Source organism: Schistocerca piceifrons, chromosome 4, assembly GCF_021461385.2.
Source record: "Schistocerca piceifrons isolate TAMUIC-IGC-003096 chromosome 4, iqSchPice1.1, whole genome shotgun sequence".
Taxonomy (NCBI): Eukaryota; Metazoa; Arthropoda; class Insecta; order Orthoptera; family Acrididae; genus Schistocerca; species Schistocerca piceifrons.
Window position 1 is genome coordinate 582,169,409 of NC_060141.1, and position 21,949 is coordinate 582,191,357.

A 21,949-nucleotide genomic window follows, 5' to 3' on the forward strand; every position below is an offset into this window, starting at 1 on the left:
CAGTGATGAAGCTTTTTGCACAGGTTAGGCTATCGTGGAAAGCTGCATCAAACCGGTCTTCAGACTACAGAAGGCCATAAAATGAAAGTGTGCAGTATAACTAATACTATAGGTATATCAACTGAATGAGTTCACTGCGATCACCGTGAAGAACTGTACATGAATAAGGTGGGCGTCTGTTAGGTATCGCTATAACACCACAGCGATAGCTATACAGGATATCAATCAAAAATTTACAGTTTCTGAATCTTCTCGAAAAACTAAAGGGAGACGTACATTTACTCTTGAAATTTTGTTTTTATTACTGCTAATATCTTTTCGGAGAAACAGATTTTAGATTGCAACTGATTGGTCTTGACTTTACGTTTCTAGATGTGATTCTTGGCAATGTAAGGTGAATACCAATATGTTGCTGAAGAATTTTTCCTTTCTGAACTGTATCATGGTATGTTACCTCTTTTGTGAAATCAGTCTAGATGAATAATATGCCTTTCTCTCTTTCCAGCACATACTCTATCCGTGGGGATACACTAGCAAATTGCCTGACGACTGGAAAACCCTGGTAAAGTCTCTTTTTGTACTCAACGCTCTCATTGAATCCTGTTTGTAATAGTATAGCTCAACGGCGCAAACCTCCCCAACTTCTAACTGAAAGCCGCTATCTGCCATCACAGGACGCCTTGGCAAGCAAAGCAAATGAAGCCCAGATGGCTGCTGGGGGTCCTAAGTACGGGGTCGGCAGCTCTACAAACGTCTTGTGTAAGTAATGATCTAGTTTTTTAGTAGATCTCATTAAACAGAAGTTACGAGTGAGAGAATGTTCTATTCCACTTTTCATTTAGCTGTTTGTAGTACCAAAATTTAGCCATCGGGTTCGTGTTAGTCATTTTCCTCCCTGTCCCACTTATTTTTAGCTTTCGACTCTGAATCTTCGGAAGTACACTCATGTGTTTGAGAGACTCATTTTCTTGACTGTAAAATATAAAAACGGCGTAAGTCTCTACTTTGCTTATCTATATCATTGTCATACTCATTTCATCACTACTTTCAGTTTTGCTTTCCACGTGTATCGAGCGTTGGTAAGGAATTCGCGAAAACACGATGACCAAACTTCATTGAAGAAATAAGCAGTGTCTTTAAGTTTTCGTGGGTTAATACACATACTGTACTACACTACTGGCCATTAAAATTGCTACACCAAGAAGAAATGCAGATGACAAACGGGTAATCATTGGACAAATATATTATACTAGAACTGACATGTGATTACATTTTCACGCCATTTTCTGTGCATAGATCCTGAGAAATCAGTACCCAGAACAATCACTTCTGGCCGTAATAACGGCCTTGATACGCCTGGGCATTGGGTCATACAGAGCTTGGATGGCGTGTACAGGTACAGCTGCCCACGCAGCTTCAACACGATACCACAGTTCATCAAGAGTAGTGACTGGCGTATTGTGATGAGCCAGTTGCTCGGCTACCATTGACCAGACGTTTTCAATTGGTGAGAGATCTGGAGAATGTGCTGGCCAGGGCAGCAGTCGAACATTTTCTGTATCCAGGAAGGCCCGTACATGACCTGCAACATGCGGTCGTTGATATATAATGTAGGGTTCGCAGGGATCGAATGAAGGGTAGAGCCACGGGTCGTAACACAACTGAAATGTAACGTCCACCGTTCAAAGTGCCGTCAATGCGAACAAGAGGTGATCGTGACGTGTAACCAATGGCACCCTATACCATCACGTCGGGTGATACGCCAGTATGGCGATGACGAATACACGCTTCCAATGTGCGTTCACCGCGATGTCGCTTTGTGTGAATGCTCTGAAAAGCTAATCATTTGCATATCACAGCATCTTCTTCCTGTCGGTTAAATTCCGCGTCTGTAGCACATCTTCGTGGTGTAGCAAGTTTAATGGCCAGTAGTGTACTATTAACACTACTAGATAATTGCCGATGGAGTGGAATATTTAAAGGCCAAGAATGTTAATTCTTAAGAGCATAACGTCCACATTCTGAACAATTACAGCGAATGGTGTGGTCACGCAAATCACCCGACATGAATCTCATCGAACATTTATGCGACATAATCGCTAAGTCAGTTAATGCACAAAATCCTGCACTGGCAACGCTTCCGTGGTTATGGACAGATATAGAGGAAATTTGGCTCAATATTTCAGTAAGGGAATTCCAACGACTTTTTGAGTCTACGCCACGTCAGTTGCGGCCTGAGCGAAGCATGTCATTACGAAGCATCCCATGACTTTTGTCATCTCAGTGTAATTTCGCAGGCTTTCCTGGTCGGAGTAAATGTCCATAAAAACTCTTCTGGGCTGCAGAGCGCATTGTGTTGCAGAATGAGATACAAAATTTCATCAGGTATGTTAGTGTACACACCAAGGTGACAAAGTCATGAGATGCCTCCTAATATCGTTTCGGACCTCCTCCTAACGCGATTAGTGCAGCAACTCGACGTGGCATAGACTCACCAATTGGCTGGAAGTCCCCTACAGGAATACTGAGCCATGCTGCCTCTATATCCGTCCATAACTGCGAACGTAAAGGACTTTGTGACACGGAATGAACTTTCAGTTACGTCCCATATATATTCGATGGGATTCATGTCGGGTGGTCTAGGTGGCCAAACCATTCACTCGAATTATCCAGAATGTCCTTGAAACCAGTTTCGAGCAGTTGTGGCCTAGTGACATGGCACTTTGTCATCCACAAAAATTCTATTCATGTTTGGAAATATAATGGCTGTGAATGTCTCCAACTGTTGCTGCTTCTGGATCACCGGGTCCCGGGTTCGATTCCCGGCCGCGTTGGGGATTTTTTCTGTCGGGGGACTGAGTGTTTGTGTTGTCCTCATCATTTCATCATCATCATCATCATCATAATCATTCGAAAGAGTGATTAGATTGGACTGTGTAAAAACATTGGACTGTGAAAAAATTGAGACTTTGTAGAGCGCCCTACAAAGCGAACATAATCATCATCGTCGTCTCCAACTGGCCGATCATAACCATTTCTAGTCGATGATCAGTTTAGCTGGACCAGCGGGACCAGCCCATTCCGTGTAAAAACAGAATTATGGAGCCACCACCAGTTTGCACAGTGCCTTGTTGGCAACTAGGGTCCATGGCTTCGTGGGGTCTGCGCCACATTAGAAATCTACCATCAGCTCTTACCAACTGAAATCGGGACTCATCAGACCAGTCTATGGTTTACCACTCGTCTAGGATTCAACCAATAAGGTCGTTGGCCCAGCAAAGACGCTGTGGGTGATGTTGTGCTGTTAGCAAAGGGACGCATTGGTCGTCTGCTGCCACAGTCCATTAACGTCAAATTTCGCCGCACGTCCCTCATTGATTTCCGTGTTTATTTAACGAAGTGTTGCTTGTCTGTGAGCGGTGACAACTCTGTACAAACACCGCTGCTCTCTGTCGTTACGTTAAGGCCGACGGCCACTGCGTTGTCAGGGGTAAGAGGTAATGCTTGAAATTTGGCATTCTCGGGGCACTCTCGACACTGTGGGTTTTGAAATATTGAACTCTCTAAAGATTTCCGAAATGGAATGTCCCATGCGAATAGCTCCAACTACTGTTCTGCATTCAGTCTATTACTTCCCATTGTACGGCCACCATCACGGCCCAAACCTTTCCACATGAATCACCTGAGTAACAAATGACATCGCCAATGCACTGTATATGCTCATATCGCTATCCTGTGACTTTGTCACCTCAGTATGGTACTACTGGAGCAATGCAACTTTAATTACACACATCAAAAAAAGTTTTGCATTACCTCGGTTCCGAGAGTTCCGGAAACTTTACAAAAAATTAGAGTAGATATCAACATAAACATCATTTCCGCCTTTTCATTACTCATGAAAACCGAACATTGCATGTTGTGCCACAACGAGACCTTCAGAGGCGGAGGTCCGGACTGCTGTACACAATGGTACCTCTAATACCCAGTAGCACGTCCTCTTGCATTGATGCGCGCCTGTATTCTTCGTGGCATACTGTCCACAAGTTCATCAAGGCACTATTGGTCCAGATTGTGCCATTCCTCAATGGCGATTCGGCGTAGATCCCTCAGAGTGGTTGGTGGGTTACGTCGTACATAAACAGCCCTTTTCAATCTATCCCAGGCATGTTCGATGGGGTTCATGTGTGGAGAAAATGATGGTCACTCTAGTCTAGTGATGTCGTCATCCTGAAAGAAGTCATTCACAAGATGCGCCCCGGGTTCCCGGGTTCGATTCCCGGCGGGGTGAGGGATTTTCTCTGCCTCGTGATGACTGGGTGTTGTGTGCTGTCCCTAGGTTAGTTAGGTTTAAGTAGTTCTAAGGTCTAGGGGACTGATGACCATAGCTGTCAGGGCCCGTAGTGCTCAGAACCATTTGAACCACAAGATGTGCACGATGGGGGCGCGAATTGTCGTCCATGAAGAATGCCTAGCCAATATGCTGCCGATTTAGTTGCACTATTGGTCAGAGGATGACATTCACGTATCGCACAGCCGTTACGGCGACTTCCATGACCTCCAGCGGTGTATGTCGGCCCCACATAGTGCCACCTGCACTAGCTGGACAGTGTGTCTAAGGCGTTCAGCCTGACCGGGCTACCTCCAAACACATCTCAGGCGATTGTCCGGTTGAAAGTATATGCGACACTCATCGGTGAAGAGAACGTGATGCCAGTCCTGAGCGGTCCATTCGGCATGTTGTTGGGCCCATCTGTTCCGTGCTGTATGGTGTCGTTGTTGCAAAGATGGATCTCGCCAAGGACGTTGAGAGCTAAGTTGCGCATCATGCAGTCTATTGCGCACAGGTTGAGTCGTATAACACGACGTCCTGTGGCAGCACCAAAAGCATTATTTAACATGGTGGCATTGCTGTCAGGGGTCCTCCGAACCATAATCCACAGGTAGCGGTCATCCTCTGCTAGTAGCCCTTGGGCGGCCTGAGCGAGGCATGTCATCGACAGTTCCTGTCTCTCTTTATCTCCTCTATGTCCAAACAACGTCGCTTTGGTTCACTCCGAGACGCCTGGACACTTACCTTGTTGAGAGCCCTTCCTGGCACAAAGTAACAATGCGGACGCGATCGAAACGCGGTATTGACCGTCTAGGCATGGTTGAACTACAGACAATACAAGCCGTGTACCTCCTTCCTGGTGGAATAACTGGAACGGATCGGCTGTCGGACCCCCTCCGTTTAATAAGCGCTCCCTATGCATGGTTGTTTACATCTTTGGGTGGTTTTAATGACATCTCTGAACAGCAAAGGGACTGTGTCTGTAATACAATGTCCACAGTCAACGTCTGTCTTTAGGAGTTCTGGGAACCGGCTGATGGAAAACTTTTTTTTAATGTGTGTAGCATTCTATCTTCGTTCCTGACCCCGTAATACCTTAACACAGCGTAAATAAAATTCATTTTATGGCTAAGTGTCAGGAACATTGAAGAAAGGAGCTGATGTTCTTTTTTTCTCTTCTTCCAGTCCTTATCCCGGGACCAGCATAGTAGCAGGTGGCCGCATGCCCTACCTCCAGCCCTACGCCGCTGGCCGTCCTAACCACGTTAGCTATACCGCCGGCGGAAAATTATGTGTATCCCGATTGCCTGCTTGTAGCGTTATCCACGTGAAAGTGTCAGACGTTTTCGAAGTATTTGCAAATCGTGTAATTGAGGTGAAACGGGGGTAGCAGCCCGATATTCACCCAGTCCTAAAAACCACATCCACTGTGGCAGGCATACCATGTCTCGTCGTAAATGTGCCGAGAGGGAGGCAGAACCACAATGGCGGTGATTAATGTGCTGTCATGAGATGGAGAGATGAGTGTGAGCAGCTGCAGCTAGTACATCGCTGATGTTTCAAGCTCCAGTGTTGAGACTGAAAGGGAGCCGAGAAGGGGTGCTCTTGTCGCTAGCGGTGTCGTAATTGCACAGTTATCGTAAGTGTCACTCTTACAACACTAGCCAAATTTGTCGTTTTTCCGCGCTTGCAGCTTGGGCGATGGAAGACGATCCGGATGAGGGAAAATCGGCTCACTGAAAAGGCCGTCAATAGTGGTTCACAGCGAGCTTGCTGATTGATTCCATAAGAGAGAAGATGATCGTATGCTTCTTTCTCCTCTGTACATCCAGCGCAGAAACACAGGGTGGACAGAATTCTGTGACGAGATGGTCGAGCGCTGCGGGCTCGAATTAGGTGTTGCGTCCATTGGCTCGGACGCCACAATCCAGTTGCAGGCAACGAGCGTGTCTGACTCCATGTCAAGGACTCTCTCCCTTGAGACCTGGACCGTGAACCCCAGTGCTTCAACTGGCAAGGTGAAGACCAAGTGGTTAAGTAATGTCCCAACACCGTGAGGCACGCGAAGTGCTCAGGTGAGCATGACGGCTGCACCTGCAGCAGAGACAAAGAAGAAACTCCGATGTACACCTGCTGTGTTGTTGGGTCCCATGTTGCCAACTGGTCAGGTTGCCAGGTTTTGTCAGGTCACAGCTAGATATCAGGATTATGGCCCCAGCCGCAAAGTAACAACGGCAAATTGGGAGATGAAGCCAGCTAGCTGATTCAAACCTGATTCAGCAGAGGAAAACCAGCTGCAGTTCCACTGCCCACGAAGCGCCAAACCAAGTGGTAGCAGGGACTGGCCACAAGTGGAAAGTCGAAAAACGCAGCCCGACCCAGAGAAGATGCAAATGAGGAACGCTGACACTTATTTCTTTTTGGTCATCAGTCTACTGACTGGTTTGATGCGGCCCGCCACGAATTCCTTTCCTGTGCTAACCTCTTCATCTCAGAGTAGCACTTGCAGCCTACGTCCTCAATTATTTGCTTGACGTATTCCAATCTCTGTCTTCCTCTACAGTTTTTGCCCTCTACAGCTCCCTCTAGTACCATGGAAGTCATTCCCTCATGTCTTAGGAGATGTCCTATCATCCTGTCCCTTCTCCTTATCAGTGTTTTCCACATATTCCTTTCCTCTCCGATTCTGCGTAGAACCTCCTCATTCCTTACCTTATCAGTCCACCTAATTTTCAACATTCGTCTATAGCACCACATCTCAAATGCTTCGATTCTCTTCTGTTCCGGTTTTCCCACAGTCCATGTTTCACAACCATACAATGCTGTACTCCAGACGTACATCCTCAGAAATTTCTTCCTCAAATTAAGGCCGGTATTTGATATTAGTAGACTTCTCTTGGCCAGGAATGCCTTTTTGGCCATAGCGAGTCTGCTTTTGATGTCCTCCTTGCTCCGTCCGTCATTGGTTATTTTACTGCCTAGGTAGCAGAATTCCTTAACTTCATTGACTTCGTGACCATCAATCCTGATGTTAAGTTTCTCGCTGTTCTCATTTCTACTACTTCTCAATACCTTCGTCTTTCTCCGATTTACTCTCAAACCATACTGTGTACTCATTAGACTGTTCATTCCGTTCAGCATATCATTTAATTCTTCTTCACTTTCACTCAGGATAGCAAGGTGGAAGGAGTATATAGAAGGTCTATATTATGGAAATGGAACAGGATGTAGATGAAGATGAAATGGGAGATACGATACTGCGTGAAGAGTTTGACAGAGCACTGAAAGACCTGAGTCGAAACAAGGCCCCCGGAGTAGACAACATTCCATTGGAACTACTGACGGCCTTGGGAGAGCTAGTCCTGGTAAAACTCTACCATCTGGTGAGCAAGATGTATGAAACAGGCGAAATTCCCTCAGACTTCAAGAAGAATATAATAATTCCAATCCGAAACAAAGCAGGTATTGACAGACGTGAAAATTAGCGAACTATCAGTTTAATAAGTCACAGCTGCAAAATACTAACGCGAATTCTTTACAGAAGAATGGAAAAACTAGTAGAAGCCGACCTCGGGGAAGATCAGTTTGGATTCCGTAGAAATGTTGGAACACGTGAGGCAATACTGACCCTACGACTCATCTTAAAAGCTAGATTAAGGAAGGGCAAACCTACGTTTCTAGCATTTGTAGACGTAGAGAAAGCTTTTGACAATGTTGACTGCAATACTCTCTTCCGAATTCTGAAGGTGGCAGGGGTAAAATACAGGGAGCGAAAGGCTATTTACAACTTGTACAGAAACCAGATGGCAGTTATAAGAGTCGAAGGGCATGAAAGGGAAGCAGTGGTTGGGAGGGGAGTGAGACAGGGTTTTAGCCTATCCCCGATGTTATTCAATCTCTATATTGAGCAAGCAGTGAAGGAAACAAAATGAAAATTCGGAGTAGCTATTAAAATCCATGGAGAAGAAATAAAAACTTTGAGGTTCGCCGATGACATTGTAATCGTATCAGAGACAGCAAAGAACTTGGAAGAGCAGTTGAACGGAATGGATAGTGTCTTGAAAGGAGGATATAATATGAACATCAACAAAAGCAAAACGAGGATAATGGAATGTAGTCGAATTAAGTCGGGTGATGCTGACGGAATTAGATTAGGAAATGAGACATTTAAAGTAGTAAAGGAGTTTTGCTATTTGGGGAGCAAAATAACTGATGATGGTCGAAGTAGAGAGGATATAAAAAGTAGACTTGCAATGGCAAGGAAAGCGTTTCTGAAGAAGAGAAATTTGTTAACATCGAGTATAGATTTAAGTGTGAGGAAGTCATTTCTGAAAGTATTTGTATGGAGTGTAGCCATGTATGGAAGTGAAACATGGACGATAAATAGTTTGGACAAGAAGAGAATAGAAGCTTTTGAAATGTGGTGCTACAGAAGAATGCTGAAGATTAGATGGGTAAATCACATAACTAATGAGGAAGTATTGAATAGGATTGGGGAGAAGAGAAGTTTGTGGCACAACTTGACTAGAAGAAGGGATCGGTTGGTAGGACATGTTCGGAGGCATCAAGGGATCACCAATTTAGTATTGGAGGGCAGCGTGGAGGGTAAGAATCGTAGAGGGAGACCAAGAGATGAATACACTAAGCAGATTCAGAAGGAGGTAGGTTGTGGTAGGTACTGGGAGATGAAGAGGCTTGTACGGGATAGAGTAGCATGGAGTGCTGCATCAAACCAGTCTCAGGACTGAAGACCACAACAACAACAACAACGGCAGCAATGTCATCAGCGAATCGTATCATTGATATCCTTTCACCTTGTATTTTAATTCCACTCCTGAACCTTTCTTTTATTTCCATCATTGCTTCCTCGATGTACAGATTGAAGAGTAGGGGCGAAAGGCTACAGCCTTGTCTTAAACCCTTCTCAATAGGAGTACTTCGTTCTTGATCGACCACTCTTATTATTCCCTCTTGGTTGTTGTACATATTGTATATGACCCGTCTCTCCCTATAGCTTACCCCTACTTTTTTCAGAATCTCGAACAGCTTGCATTATTTTATATTTTCGAACGCTTTTTCCAGGTCGACAAATCCTATGAAAGTTTCTTGATTTTTCTTTAGCCTTGCTTCCATTATTAGCCGTAACATCAGAATTGCCTCTCTCGTCCCTTTACTTTTCCTAAAGCCAAACTGATCGTCACCTAGCGCATTCTCAATTTTCTTTTCCATTTTTCTGTATAGTATTCTTGTAAGCAGCTTCGATGCATGAGCTGTTAAGCTGATTGTGCGATAATTCTCGCACTTGTCAGCTCTTGCCTTCTTCGGAATTGTGTGGATGATGCTTTTCCGAAAGTCAGATGGTATGTCACCAGACTCATATATCCTCCACACCAACGTAAATAGTCGTTTTGTTGCCACTTCCCCCAATGATTTTAGAAATTCTGATGGAATGTTATCTATCCCTTCTGCCTTATTTGACCGTAAGTCCTCCAAAGCTCTTTTAAATTCCGATTCTAATACTGGATCCCCGATATCTTCTAAATTGACTCCTGTTTCTTCTTCTATCACATCAGACAAATCTTCACCCTCATAGAGGCTTTCAATGTATTCTTTCCACCTATCTGCTCTCTCCTCTGCATTTAACAGTGGAATTCCCGCTGCACTGTTAATGTTACCACCGTTGCTTTTAATGTCACCAAAGGTTGTTTTGACTTTCCTGTATGCTGAGTCGGTGCTTCCGACAATCATATCTTTTTCGATGTCTTCACATTTTTCCTGCACCCATTTCGTCTTAGCTTCCCTGCACTTTCTATTTATTTCATTCCTCAGCGACTTATATTTCTGTATTCCTGATTTTCCCGGACCATGTTTGTACTTCCTCCTTTCGTCAATCAACTGAAGTATTTCTTCTGTTACCCATGGTTTCTTCGCAGCTACTTTCTTTGTACCTATGTTTTCCTTCCCAACTTCTGTGATGGCCCTTTTTAGAGATGTCCATTCCTCTTCAACTGTACTGCCTACTGCGCTATTCCTTATTGCTGTATCTATAGCGTTAGAGAACTTCAAACGTATCTCGTCATTCCTTAGTACTTCCGTATCCCACTTCTTTGCGTATTGATTCTTCCTGACTAATGTCTTGAACTTCAGCCTACTCTTCATCACTACTATATTGTGATCTGAGTCTATATCTGCTCCTGGGTACACCTTACAATCCAGTATCTGATTTCGGAATCTCTGTCTGACCATGATGTAACCTAATTGAAATCTTCCCGTAGCTGAAACTTGTTGCAGAACTCAATTAGTCTTTCTCCTCTTTCGTTCCTAGCCCCAAGCCCATATTCTCCTGTAACCTTTTCTTCTACTCCTTCCCCTACAACTGCATTCCAGTCGCCCATGACTATTAGATTTTCGTCCCCCTTTACATACTGCATTACCCTTTCAATATCCTCATACACTTTCTCTATCTGTTCATCTTCAGCTTGCGACGTCGGCATGTATACCTGAACTATCGTTGTCGGTGTTGGCCTGCTGTCAATTCTGATTAGAACAACCCGGTCACTGAACTGTTCACAGTAACACACCCTCTGCCGTACCTTCCTATTCATAACGAATCCTACACCTGTTATACCATTTTCTCCTCCTGTTGATATTACCCGATACTCATCTGACCAGAAATCCTTGTCTTCCTTCCACTTCACTTCACTGACCCCTACTATATCTAGAGTCGCCTTTGGATTTCCCTTTTCAGATTTTCTAGTTTCCCTACCACGTTCAAGTTTCTGACATTCCACGCCCCGTCTCGTAGAACGTTATCCTTTCGTTGATTATTCAATCTTTTTCTCATGGTAACCTCCCCCTTGGCAGTCCCCTCCCGGAGATCCGAATGGGGGACTATTCCGGAATCTTTTGCCAATGGAGAGATCATCATGACACTTCTTCAATTACAGGCCACATGTCCTGTGGATACACGTTACGTGTCTTTAATGCAGTGGTTTTGCATTGCCTTCTGCATCCTCATGTCGTTGATCATTGCTGATTCTTCCTCCTTTAGGGGCAATTTCCCACCCCTAGAACAAGAGAGTGCCCTGAACCTCTATCCGCTCCTCCGCTCTCTTTGACAAAGCCGTTGGCAGAATGAGGCTGACTTCTTATGCCGGAAGTCTTCGGACGCTAATGCTGATTATTTATCAAAATTTAGGCAGTGACGAGGATCGGACCCGGGACCGAAGACGTTTTGATTACGAATCAAAGACGCTACCCCCCCCCCTTTTTTTTTAATCTCATTTTGTTCGCTTTTGTTCGTTTCGTCTGCTCGGGGCGGACGTCGTGAGACATCCTTTTAAGTTCGTTGATGATCGATTAACTCAGTTTTTTTATTACAGAGAGCACGTAACCCTCTGACCGAACACGCCGGCTGCCGTTGACACATACACCACACAATGCGTTGCCACTGATTAGGCAACTGTGGCCTAAGCCTTCAAGGCGGCAGAGAGGGCTGAATTCAGAGCCATGCCTCCACCGCTGGCTACTTCACAGAGCAGAAGGAGGGGCAGGTCATCACTGACCAGAAGACACCTGCCATCATCTTCATCACCGAACAAATTGAACCAAACGAGAAGACGCCGGACACCACAGTCGCCATTTCCTGGGTTGCTAAGACAACATCCAAAACCCAACGGAGGCAGTGTGGTGAGATGGACGAGATTTGAGACAGCATACTTTCGCATATGGAATAATAACTTGATGTGCCGTCTCACAGGGAGTCTAAGCTACGCCATCAGATCTTCCCCAACACTCGACCACCTGCTTAGAAGATAGATGGGCACACATTGTGAAGCAGCACATGTAGGCGACGTAGAAGGAGAAACTTCAACCAACATCAGTCTCTTGTTGTGTCCAGTCACTATTGTGGCAGGGAGGTCATCACAGAAGTCTATGACACATCTGCATCGATTGAGACTAGTATCTAGCAGCTGCGTGGTAACAGTATCCCACCCTTGCATGATGTATCACAAATGGCGAACAGGTACGTGAACATCCCTTACTACCTGTTCTGATTGTCACAGAGGCTTCTTTTCCCATGACACTCTTCCTGGAACCTTTCGCTACTCTGCCCTTAACCCATTGTTTACTCAAACGTTTCTATCTACTATCTCCCAAAGTCCCCGAATTATTGGGTAAATTTACTCAAACACAGATCTTGTGACTCCTTGATTAAAATATTAACTCATTTCAGAGGTGACAGCAGAACATTTTGTGATAGTCAACATGCTAGTGCGAGCGTGGAGGGGTGCGCTCTTGAAATACGAATGATTAAAGTCAAAGTAAGTGTCACCCGAAAAATGATTCTTCATATATTTTTATTCTCCTTTCTTTTCAGAATTCTAAAATACACAAGGTTTTTCAGAAGTACCTCTGGAGAGCAGCACTAAAATTACAAGATATACAGAAAAATGGACATAGCATGGCTCCAAGATTCGATTCATAATGAACACTGCCGAGTAGTTGCACGAGGAGCGGACTGGTCAACTGTGCTGGTCTTCTTCCTTAAAACAAGGCCTGGAGACTTTATTTGGATGACTTATCAATAGGAAAAACTATCAGGAAACTGGAAGAAGGACGAAGAGTATCGAATGTAGGCCAGGAGTTTCGTATTAGCCACAGCATTGTTCTGTAAGCATAGATAGCATTCTGAACAACCAGCACTGCTACCCGTTGTAGAGGAGGTCAACTACAGCAGCGGATGACTGCTACATTGTGCAGCACACGAGAAGGGAGACCCCTCAAACAGCTGGTGCAGTTGCAACCATATTTAACAGGACTGAAATGCAGGAAATCAGGCCCACAGTGGCACGGCGACTTCCCATCGACCAGTACGTTGTGTTGCGTTGATACCCGCACGGCGGAGGAACATTTTGTGATGGAGCCAAGAACATAGGGACTAGATCAAAGGAAAGTGGGTCGCGCGCTTTTCTCGGATGACAACAGATTCACTGACAGCAGTGAATCGGGATATGGGAGGTGGGAAAACGTAATGCACCCAGGAATATTGTCGAACGTAGTCGTTTTAGTGTTCCAGGTGTTACGGTGTGGGAAGGTATAACGTTGCAGGCCACACTGACCTTCCAATATTTGAACAAGGTGTGATAACCCGTCAGCGTTATTGCGACGGCTTACACCTTCAATATGTACATCTTTTGAGGGTTGCATTCGTCCCTGACTTCATTTTTATGGGTGGCAATGTGCGATGGCATTTAACAGCGCAGGTGGACGAGCTCTTGGAACGATGGGACATTCGGTGGATTGACTGGCCTGCCCATTCCCCGTTCCTAAATCCCATAGGGCATGAGTGGGATGTTGCTAGGAGACGTATTGACCGCACAGCAGTTCTCAGTCGCACTGGCGGAGGTGTGGAATGCCCTACTATAAGTACTCGTTACTATCATTGAGGCCAGGATGGGAGCACGTTGCAGACCATACACTGCCGACCGTGGTGGTCACACACCCAATTAAGAACCATGTCCTGCCTTTTGTAATAACCAGGGAATCACAGTGACTTCGGTGTACTCATTGTCTTTGAACAAAAGTGTCATTACTGTTCGTCTCATTGCATATTTCTCTCAGTTACACTCTGTATTAAACTGTAGCAGTTCTTTCTAAATATTGTCCAATTTTCATCGAGCTGTGTCACTTGTCAGTGACACATCATGCGAAAGTTACTTTCTCCCTTAAGTTGTGCACACCAGCGTATCATCCTCTCCGTATCGTCGCATTGAATTAGTTCGCGCCTCCAGACAGACAACCCAATGAACAGATTTGCAAAACGAACTGCTGATGCTCTTTCCCAGGCAGTTCATACCAGTGACTTGAATGAATAGCACGCACCTATCGGCGTTTGTCACGTTACAAACTGTGAAAACACTGAGCACCTGCCATGTGAGTTAAAAATTTGAAGAGGTGCTCTATCCACTGATGTCTCTCTGTTTCCTATATGTCTTGTAACTTCTACACAACCGTTTTCTGAAAGCCTGAAGGTACTTAAGAATAACCTTGTATAGTTTTGGAGCTCCTCTTGGATACAAATATCAGAATTCTGCTTCTGCAGAAGGCGCAGTATAATGTTGGTAACGTAGTTGTATGTATATCAGTTCCAACACTAATCTGGAACCGTTGTAAATATTTGGTCAAACTAGGTACGCGTGATTTTATCATTGTATTAGCTACTATCAGGATTAAAAAATAAGCCGGTCGAAACAGCTGTAGCACACTTAAGGGTCGGAACGTGAGAGTGAAGGGGTGGGGTGAAAGAGTAATAAGGAACTCCTAGAGATATTTCCACCAAAAAAGTTGTGTGACGCAGTCACAGCCCTAAGGCACCTCGAGATGGTGATGAGGGTTCGAAGGGGGTGACACGTGAAACTAAATATAACTCTGGAAAGGCTAAAGAATTTTTAACCAGCCATATTACTCTCTGAACTAAACGACGGAGGAAATATACTACATACGAGGAGATGCAGTGCTCATTGCTTCACTTACATAAAACAAGTGTTATATTTTGACCATATCCAGTTCTTCGAAGACGGTCAGAGCCCGAAACTTGCACAGAGAAGTGCGCCAGTGAGAAGTGTTCGTGGCGAAGATGGGACAACTGTGTTGTATAACAATAAATTACACCATCACAACACCGCCAGCGTTGGGAGAAGCGTTCGATAGGGGATGACATATAAAAGTAAGTGCACTTGGTAAATATGTAACTTATAATCTGGAAAAATAAATTATGAGGATGAGACACCCACTATATTTTAAGGGTGTTACCTAAGGTGAGATTTCCACAGCTCGTCGAGAATTTTCTGTCAATAGCCAAACAGCAACGAGATTCCATTTGAACAGAAGGGAAAGTCACTGATAAGAGTAATTCTGGGATCGCTAGGCTGATTAGTAATAGTCTCCGCAACAGTCGAGTCGAAATTTCGATGAATAGAAAGGATGGAAGACTTCTGAACTTTCTAGAACTTTTTAGGCTTACATACTAGAAACGTCAGTCAACTGCCTCGAGTAAATTGCTCGACAGCCCGAATGGGGAAGAAATATTTTAAACCTCCTGACTGCAAAACAGGTATAATCTTTTCAAGAGGGCCACAAAGGAGGGAGCAGTTGTGACTATGGTGATATTTCAAGAACTACGAAGCCAAAAACGTGGTATAGAAAGCTGGAAAAGTATTTATGTTAGTCAGAACTGAAAGTCAGTAATAACTTTCTTAAACGACCAACTAAGAACGTTTAGTTCAGAGCCGACAAACTACTGCACACTTTGTACAAAAGGAGAATGCAGGGAAACTGATCCAAGAGACTTTGTGGCAGTTCGTGTATGTGTGAAATCTATAATAATTTCCACAGTCATTTACAGGGGAAAGATTAATCGGGAAATTCTAGAAACTTCTGACCTTACGTAGTCAATGAATGGATCTTATCCATCATTTTGTCTGGCGTTGAAATTGAAGGCAACCGACAAAAAAAAAGATTAAATTTTGAATTTAAAAATTTATTGGCGAGTTGGCAGCAGCACCTATTCGCAAATAAGAGATATCGAAACAAGCATTCACGATATCGGAAACATTTACAACTACTTAAAGCAATCAAGGCGACACGCCTTAATGGAGTTCATAATAGATTTTGCGATGAATACGCTACAGATTAGCCCCATTAAGCGCTCATATTTGTCGAGCTTATATTTATCGGGTAGCCCTGCTTGACTTGAAAACAGAGTTGGGTACTCTCTTCATAAAAAGCTAAAGGACCGGAACCATGAAATTACAGACCACACACGCTGAAGTCTGAAGTCAAATACCACCAGTCTAGTAAAAGCATATTTTGTCAAAAAATCAGCATTGATTCAAAAACAAAAAGTAATTGAGTGAAACAGCGTTTGCTTTATTCAAACATGGTATCTTACATACCGTAGATTCAGTTGAGAATGGAGATTTCGTGTTCATGTTTTTGTTGTGGTCTTCAGCCCTGAGACTGGTTTGATGCAGGTCTCCATGCTACTCTATCCTGTGCAAGCTGCTTCATCTCCCAGTACCTACTGCAGCCTACATCCTTCTGAATCTGCTTAGTGTATCCATCTCTTGGTCTGCCTCTACGATTTTTACCCTTCGCGCTGCCCACCAAAGCTAAATTTGTGATCCTTTGATGCCTCAGAACATGTCCTACCAACCGGTCCCTTCTTCTTGTCAAGTAGTGCCACAAACTCCTCTTCTCCCCAATTCTATTCAATACCTCCTCATTAGTTATGTGAACTACCCACCTAATCTTCAGCATTCTTCTGTAGCACCACATTTCGAAAGCTTCTATTCTCTTCTTGTCCAAACTATTTATCGTCCATGTTTCACTCCCATACATGGCTACACTCCATACAATTACTTTCAGAAACGACTTCCTGACACTTAAATCAATATTCGATGTTAACAAATTTCTCTTCTTCAGAAACGCTTTCCTTGCCACTGCCAGTCTACATTTTATATCCTCTCTGCTTCGACCATCATCAGTTATTTTGCTCCCCAAATAGCAAAACTCCTTTACTACTTTTAGTGTCTCATTTCCTAATCTAATTCCCTCAGCATCACCAGACTTAATTCGACTACATCCCACTATCCTCGTTTTGCTTTTGTTGATGTTCATCTTATATCCTCCTTTCAAGACACTGTCCATTCCGCTCAACTGCTCTTCCAAGTCCTTTGCTGTCTTTGAGAGAATTACAATGTCATCGGAAAACCTTAAAGTTTTTATTTCTACTCCATGGATTTTAATACCTACTCCGAACTTTTCTTTTGTTTCCTTCATTGCTTGCTCAATATATAGATTGAATAACGTCTGGGAGATGCTACAACCATGTCTCACTCCCTTCCCAACCACTGCTTCCCTTTCATCTCCCTAGACCGTTATAACTGCCATCTGGTTTCTGTACAAGTTGTAAATAGCCTTTCGCTCCGTGTATTTTACCCCTGCCACGTTCAGAATTTGAAAGAGAGTATTCCAGTCAACATTGTCAAAAGCTTTCTCTAAGTTTACAAATGATAGAAACGTAGGTTTGCCTTTTCTTAATCTAGCTTCTAAGATAAGTCGTAGGGTCAGTATTCCCTCAAGTGTTCCAATATTTCTACTGAATCCAAACTGATTTTCCCCGAGGTCGGCTTCTACCAGTTTCTCCATTCGTCTGTAAAGAATTGGCGTTAGTATTTTGCAGATGTGGCTTATTAAACTGATAGTTCGCTAATTTTCACATCTGTCAACACCTGCTTTCTATGTGATTAGAATTATTATATTCTTCTTGAAGTCTGACGGTATTTCACCTGTCTCATACATTTTGCTCACCAGATGGTAGAGTTTTGTCAGGACTGGCTCTCCAAAGGCTGTCAGAGTTCTAATGGAATTTTGTCTACTCCCGGGGCGTTGTTTTGACTTTGGTCTTTCAGTGCTCTGTCAAACTCTTCATGCAGTATCATATCTTCCATTTCCATAATATTGTCCTCAAGTACATCGCCCTTGTATAGACCCTCTATATACTCCTTCCACCTTTCTGCTTTCCCTTCTTTGGTTAGAACTGGGTTTCCATCTGAGCTCTTGATATTCATACAAGTTGTTCTCTTTTCTCCAAAGGTCTCTTTAATTTCCTTGTAGGCAGTATCTATCTTACCCCTAGTGAGAAAAACCTCTACAGCGTTACATTTATCCTGTAGCCATCCCTGCTTAGCCATTTTGCACTTCCTGTCGATCTCATTTTTGAGACGTTTGTATTCCTTTTTACCTGCTTCATTTACTGCATTTTTATATTTTCTCCTTTCATCAATTAAATTCAATATTTCTTCTGTTACCCAAGGATTTCTACTAGCCCTCGTCTTTTTACCTACTTCATCCTCTGCTGCCTTCACTGCTTCATCCCTCAGAGCTATCCATTCTTCTTCTACTGTATTTATTTCCCCCATTCGTGACAATTGTTCCCTTATGCTCTCCCTGAAACTCTGTACAACCTCTGGTTTAGTCAGTTTATCGATGTCCCATCTCCTTAAATTCTCACCTTTTTGCAGTTTCTTCATTTTTAATCTACAGTCCATAACCAATACATTGTGGTCAGAGTCCACATCTGCCCCTGGAAATGTCTTACAATTTAAAACCTGGTATCTAAATCTCTGTCTTACCATTATATAATCTATCTATTCATAAAATTCCGAAAGGCGTCAGGCGTTCGATACTGTACCACATCATCTAGTAACAATCAAACTACGATATAGTTAAATCTCTTCTCAGATATGCGGCACCTGGATGAATTTTGCACTAATAGAACACAACACCTCGAACAGAATGAAGAATGTTCAGTAGAAAAATGGCTCTGAGCACTATGGGACTTAACATCTGAGGTCATCAGTCCCCTAGAACTCAGAACTACTTAAACCTAATGAACCTAAGGACATCGCACACATCCATGCCCGAGGCAGGATTCGAAACTGCAACCGTAGCGGTCGCGCTGTTCCAGACTGTAGCGCCTAGAACCGTTCGGCCACCTCGACCGGCTGTTCAGTTGAAGTTAAATTTATATTTGGTTTTGCAATGAACGTGTAGTGGGCCGGTTGATGTTCTCAAAATACACTATCCGACGAAAAATATCCAGATAGCTATTATTGAACATCAGTGTCGGGTGAGTTCAGACTTCATCTTTTTCACGGCTTGCTCTCTGCTGGGGACACTTTGAATGAGATTTCTGAATGTCTGTGGAGGAGTGGTAGCTTATTGCTCCTCAAGAGCCGAAACGAGAAAAGGTACTGATGTTGGACGCTGAGGTCTACAGCGAAGTCAACGTTCTAAATCATCCCACGGGTGATTCATTACGTTTAGGTTGGCACTATGGGCAGGGCAGTCTATTTCACGAATGTGCGCAAACCATTGCCTCACAGATGGTGCTTTATGTCAGGGTGTAAAGTCATGCTGATACAAACTATGATCGTCTCCGAAGTGTTCCTCTACTGTACACAATTCTGTAAAATGTGTTCATGTCCTTTCTTAATCTCAACGAGAGGATCGCATCCTGTCCATCAGTAGTAACCTTCACACCATAACACCGTCTCGTCTTTACGTAACTGTTGGCAGTACAAATGATGGAAAGTACCATTCTCCAGACATTCGCCAAACCCAAGCCCTTCCATCGGATTGCTAGAGGTAATAGCTTAATACATCACACCAAATCGGTCGATTCCAATGATCCACTGATCCAGTGCCATCCCTCATCAGACCTCTTGGAGCGTCGCTTAGCACTGACTGCAAAGATGTGTGGCTTTTTAACTCTGCTAACTGGAGTCCTGGTAGTACATCGGAATTGGCGAATGATACCTTAGGCTGATTTCGTACGTTTTTTTACAACCACCCCTCGCTGTGCTCGATGGCCCCTGTCAATTAATGCATGAGGGTTATCTGGTCTTTGTTTAGCTGTGTGTGTTCTTATGCGTTTTCACTTCACAATCACATCGACAACAATCGGGAAGCTTTGGAAGGGTTGAAAGGTCTCGGATGAGTTTGCTACTCAGGTGACATCTAATGTTGAGCCCACATTCGAAGTCGATGAGGTCTCCTGACGGAGTCATGCTGCTATTACTGTTTTTGATGTTGGTATTTTCCTAAGAATTATAAAAAAAAATTGTACGCGCAACTAATTTCTTCTAGACAGTTTCAAGAAAACGTTCGACAAAATTAAATTTATTATATCTATTATTCTCTTGTCAGATGCATGAGTCATCAGGTCGAGATACTCTGTTACATTCAGTAAGAAAAATTTTTTCATTGGATTTGTAAATACACATTGTTCCATATGTCATAACTCCGTACCTCGTGCTGTTTCTACAGACGCTGCGGCCGGCGGCAGTGATGACTGGATCAAGAGTGTTGGCGGAGTAGCCCTCTCCTACACCATCGAATTTCCCGGTGGTGGTAGCATGGGTTTCTTCCCTCCAGCATCAGACATCCTGAAAATAGTGACGCAATTCTTCGAAGCCGTGCGCGTCTATGGGAAATATGTTGCTGATAACTATGGATAAAAAGAACCACCACTAATTGATCATTTGCACATGATACACGTATTGCTGGAATAAACAGAGAATACTTTATAAGTTTTCTGATTATTAGTGCAAAAGATGAACAATAAACCCTTTGTAAATTTCATTTCCATTCTTGAAACATAGCATACTTTTCCAACAATGCATCACAAGTAACAGGATTAGAAATACTCGTTTCTAAGAAACACTGCTCCGTACGAGTATTCACGTAAACCGTGTTTACTTTAATATTTTCACTGAGTGAACAGGTTTCGTTTACCATACATTATGTATTAGAATCGGTTATCAAGATCCAGTTTTCATGGACTGTAGTACTGTACAAATTATGAGAGGAATTTCCTCATTTTTTAAAAAATAAAAATTAAAAAAAAACTATTAGAACCTCCTACGGCATCCGCCTCGGTAACTGTGCGGTTAGCATGGCAGATGGCTGACCGAAGATGCCAGGTCGGTGATTTTCTCCACTCATGGACTTGGTGTTATGTCGTCATGAAGTTCGTGTCATCATAATTGACATTCATTTACTGAGGTGGCTGTATGGGCACGTCTTGAAAGCCAGTAATTAAAAAAAAAAATACTACCGTGGCCATTTTATTTTTTTATTTAGCGTATGGCAAGTACAAATCACGTATGAAAAATCTAAAAGTACATAACACACAAAACAGTTACAATATCACAAACAAACATCTAGGATAGAAATATAATCGATTGCACTGTTAGTCGCATCCATGAAGTCCCTTGTTGGCCCAGGATAGGCCCTCAGAGGGCATTCTACCACGATATGGTGAATTGTCTGCCTGTCAGCGCTGCAGTCGCACTGTGATGATGGCACTATGCTCCATTTGTACAAGGAGTCCGCACAACGGCCGTGGCTCGTCCTGATCTTGTTAAGGGTAGACCAGATTTTGCGGGGCAAGTCAAAGCCCGAGGTCTGTTAGATGTTCCCAATAAGGTGTTAACCTGAGGCGGTGTCTTTTCCTCCCATTCTTCTCTCCAGCGGTCCTCAAGAATAAAAGCGTTCTTTACCAGATCTTTGGCACTTGCGAGAGGGGGGTGTCTGGATTTCAATCTATTTTGCTCAATTCCATTACTCAGGGTGTGGATAGGAAGATCTGGGCTATTTTGGATTTTTCGACACTCCCTGACAAGTGCGTGTTCTCTGCGCAAATGTGGCGGCAGGATATGGCTCAATACAGGCAGCCATTGGACAGCAGTTGACCTGATCGTTCCAGAGATAATCCTCATCGTTTGGTTCAAGACTGCATCCACCTTCTTGATTTGAGCACTATTTAACCATATTGGGGAACAGTACTCTGCTGCAGAATAGACAAGTCCTAGTGCAGAGCTACGCAGAACGGAGGCAGTGGACCCCCAACTAGTGCCACAAAGCTTTTGGACAATGTTGTTTCTAGTTCTGACTTTTTCAGCAGTGTTTACAAGGTGTTGTTTATAGCTCAATGTTCTATCGAGTGTCACGCCCAGATACTTTGGTGTTCTATTATATGGAAGAATGCCG

General features: G+C 43.6%; 1 protein-coding gene across 1 annotated transcript in view; it reads left to right on the forward strand.

The window, feature by feature from the left end:
• Positions 1-20,415, forward strand: part of LOC124796026 (carboxypeptidase B-like) — a 158,424-nt gene extending 138,009 nt beyond the window's left edge. Inside the window, exons 7-9 of the mRNA XM_047260110.1 lie at positions 506-562; positions 675-759; positions 20,225-20,415. Of these exons, the coding sequence (XP_047116066.1) occupies positions 506-562; positions 675-759; positions 20,225-20,415 (333 nt within the window). The remainder of the gene's footprint in view (positions 1-505; positions 563-674; positions 760-20,224) is intronic.
• The last annotated feature ends 1,534 nt before the right edge of the window (positions 20,416-21,949 follow it).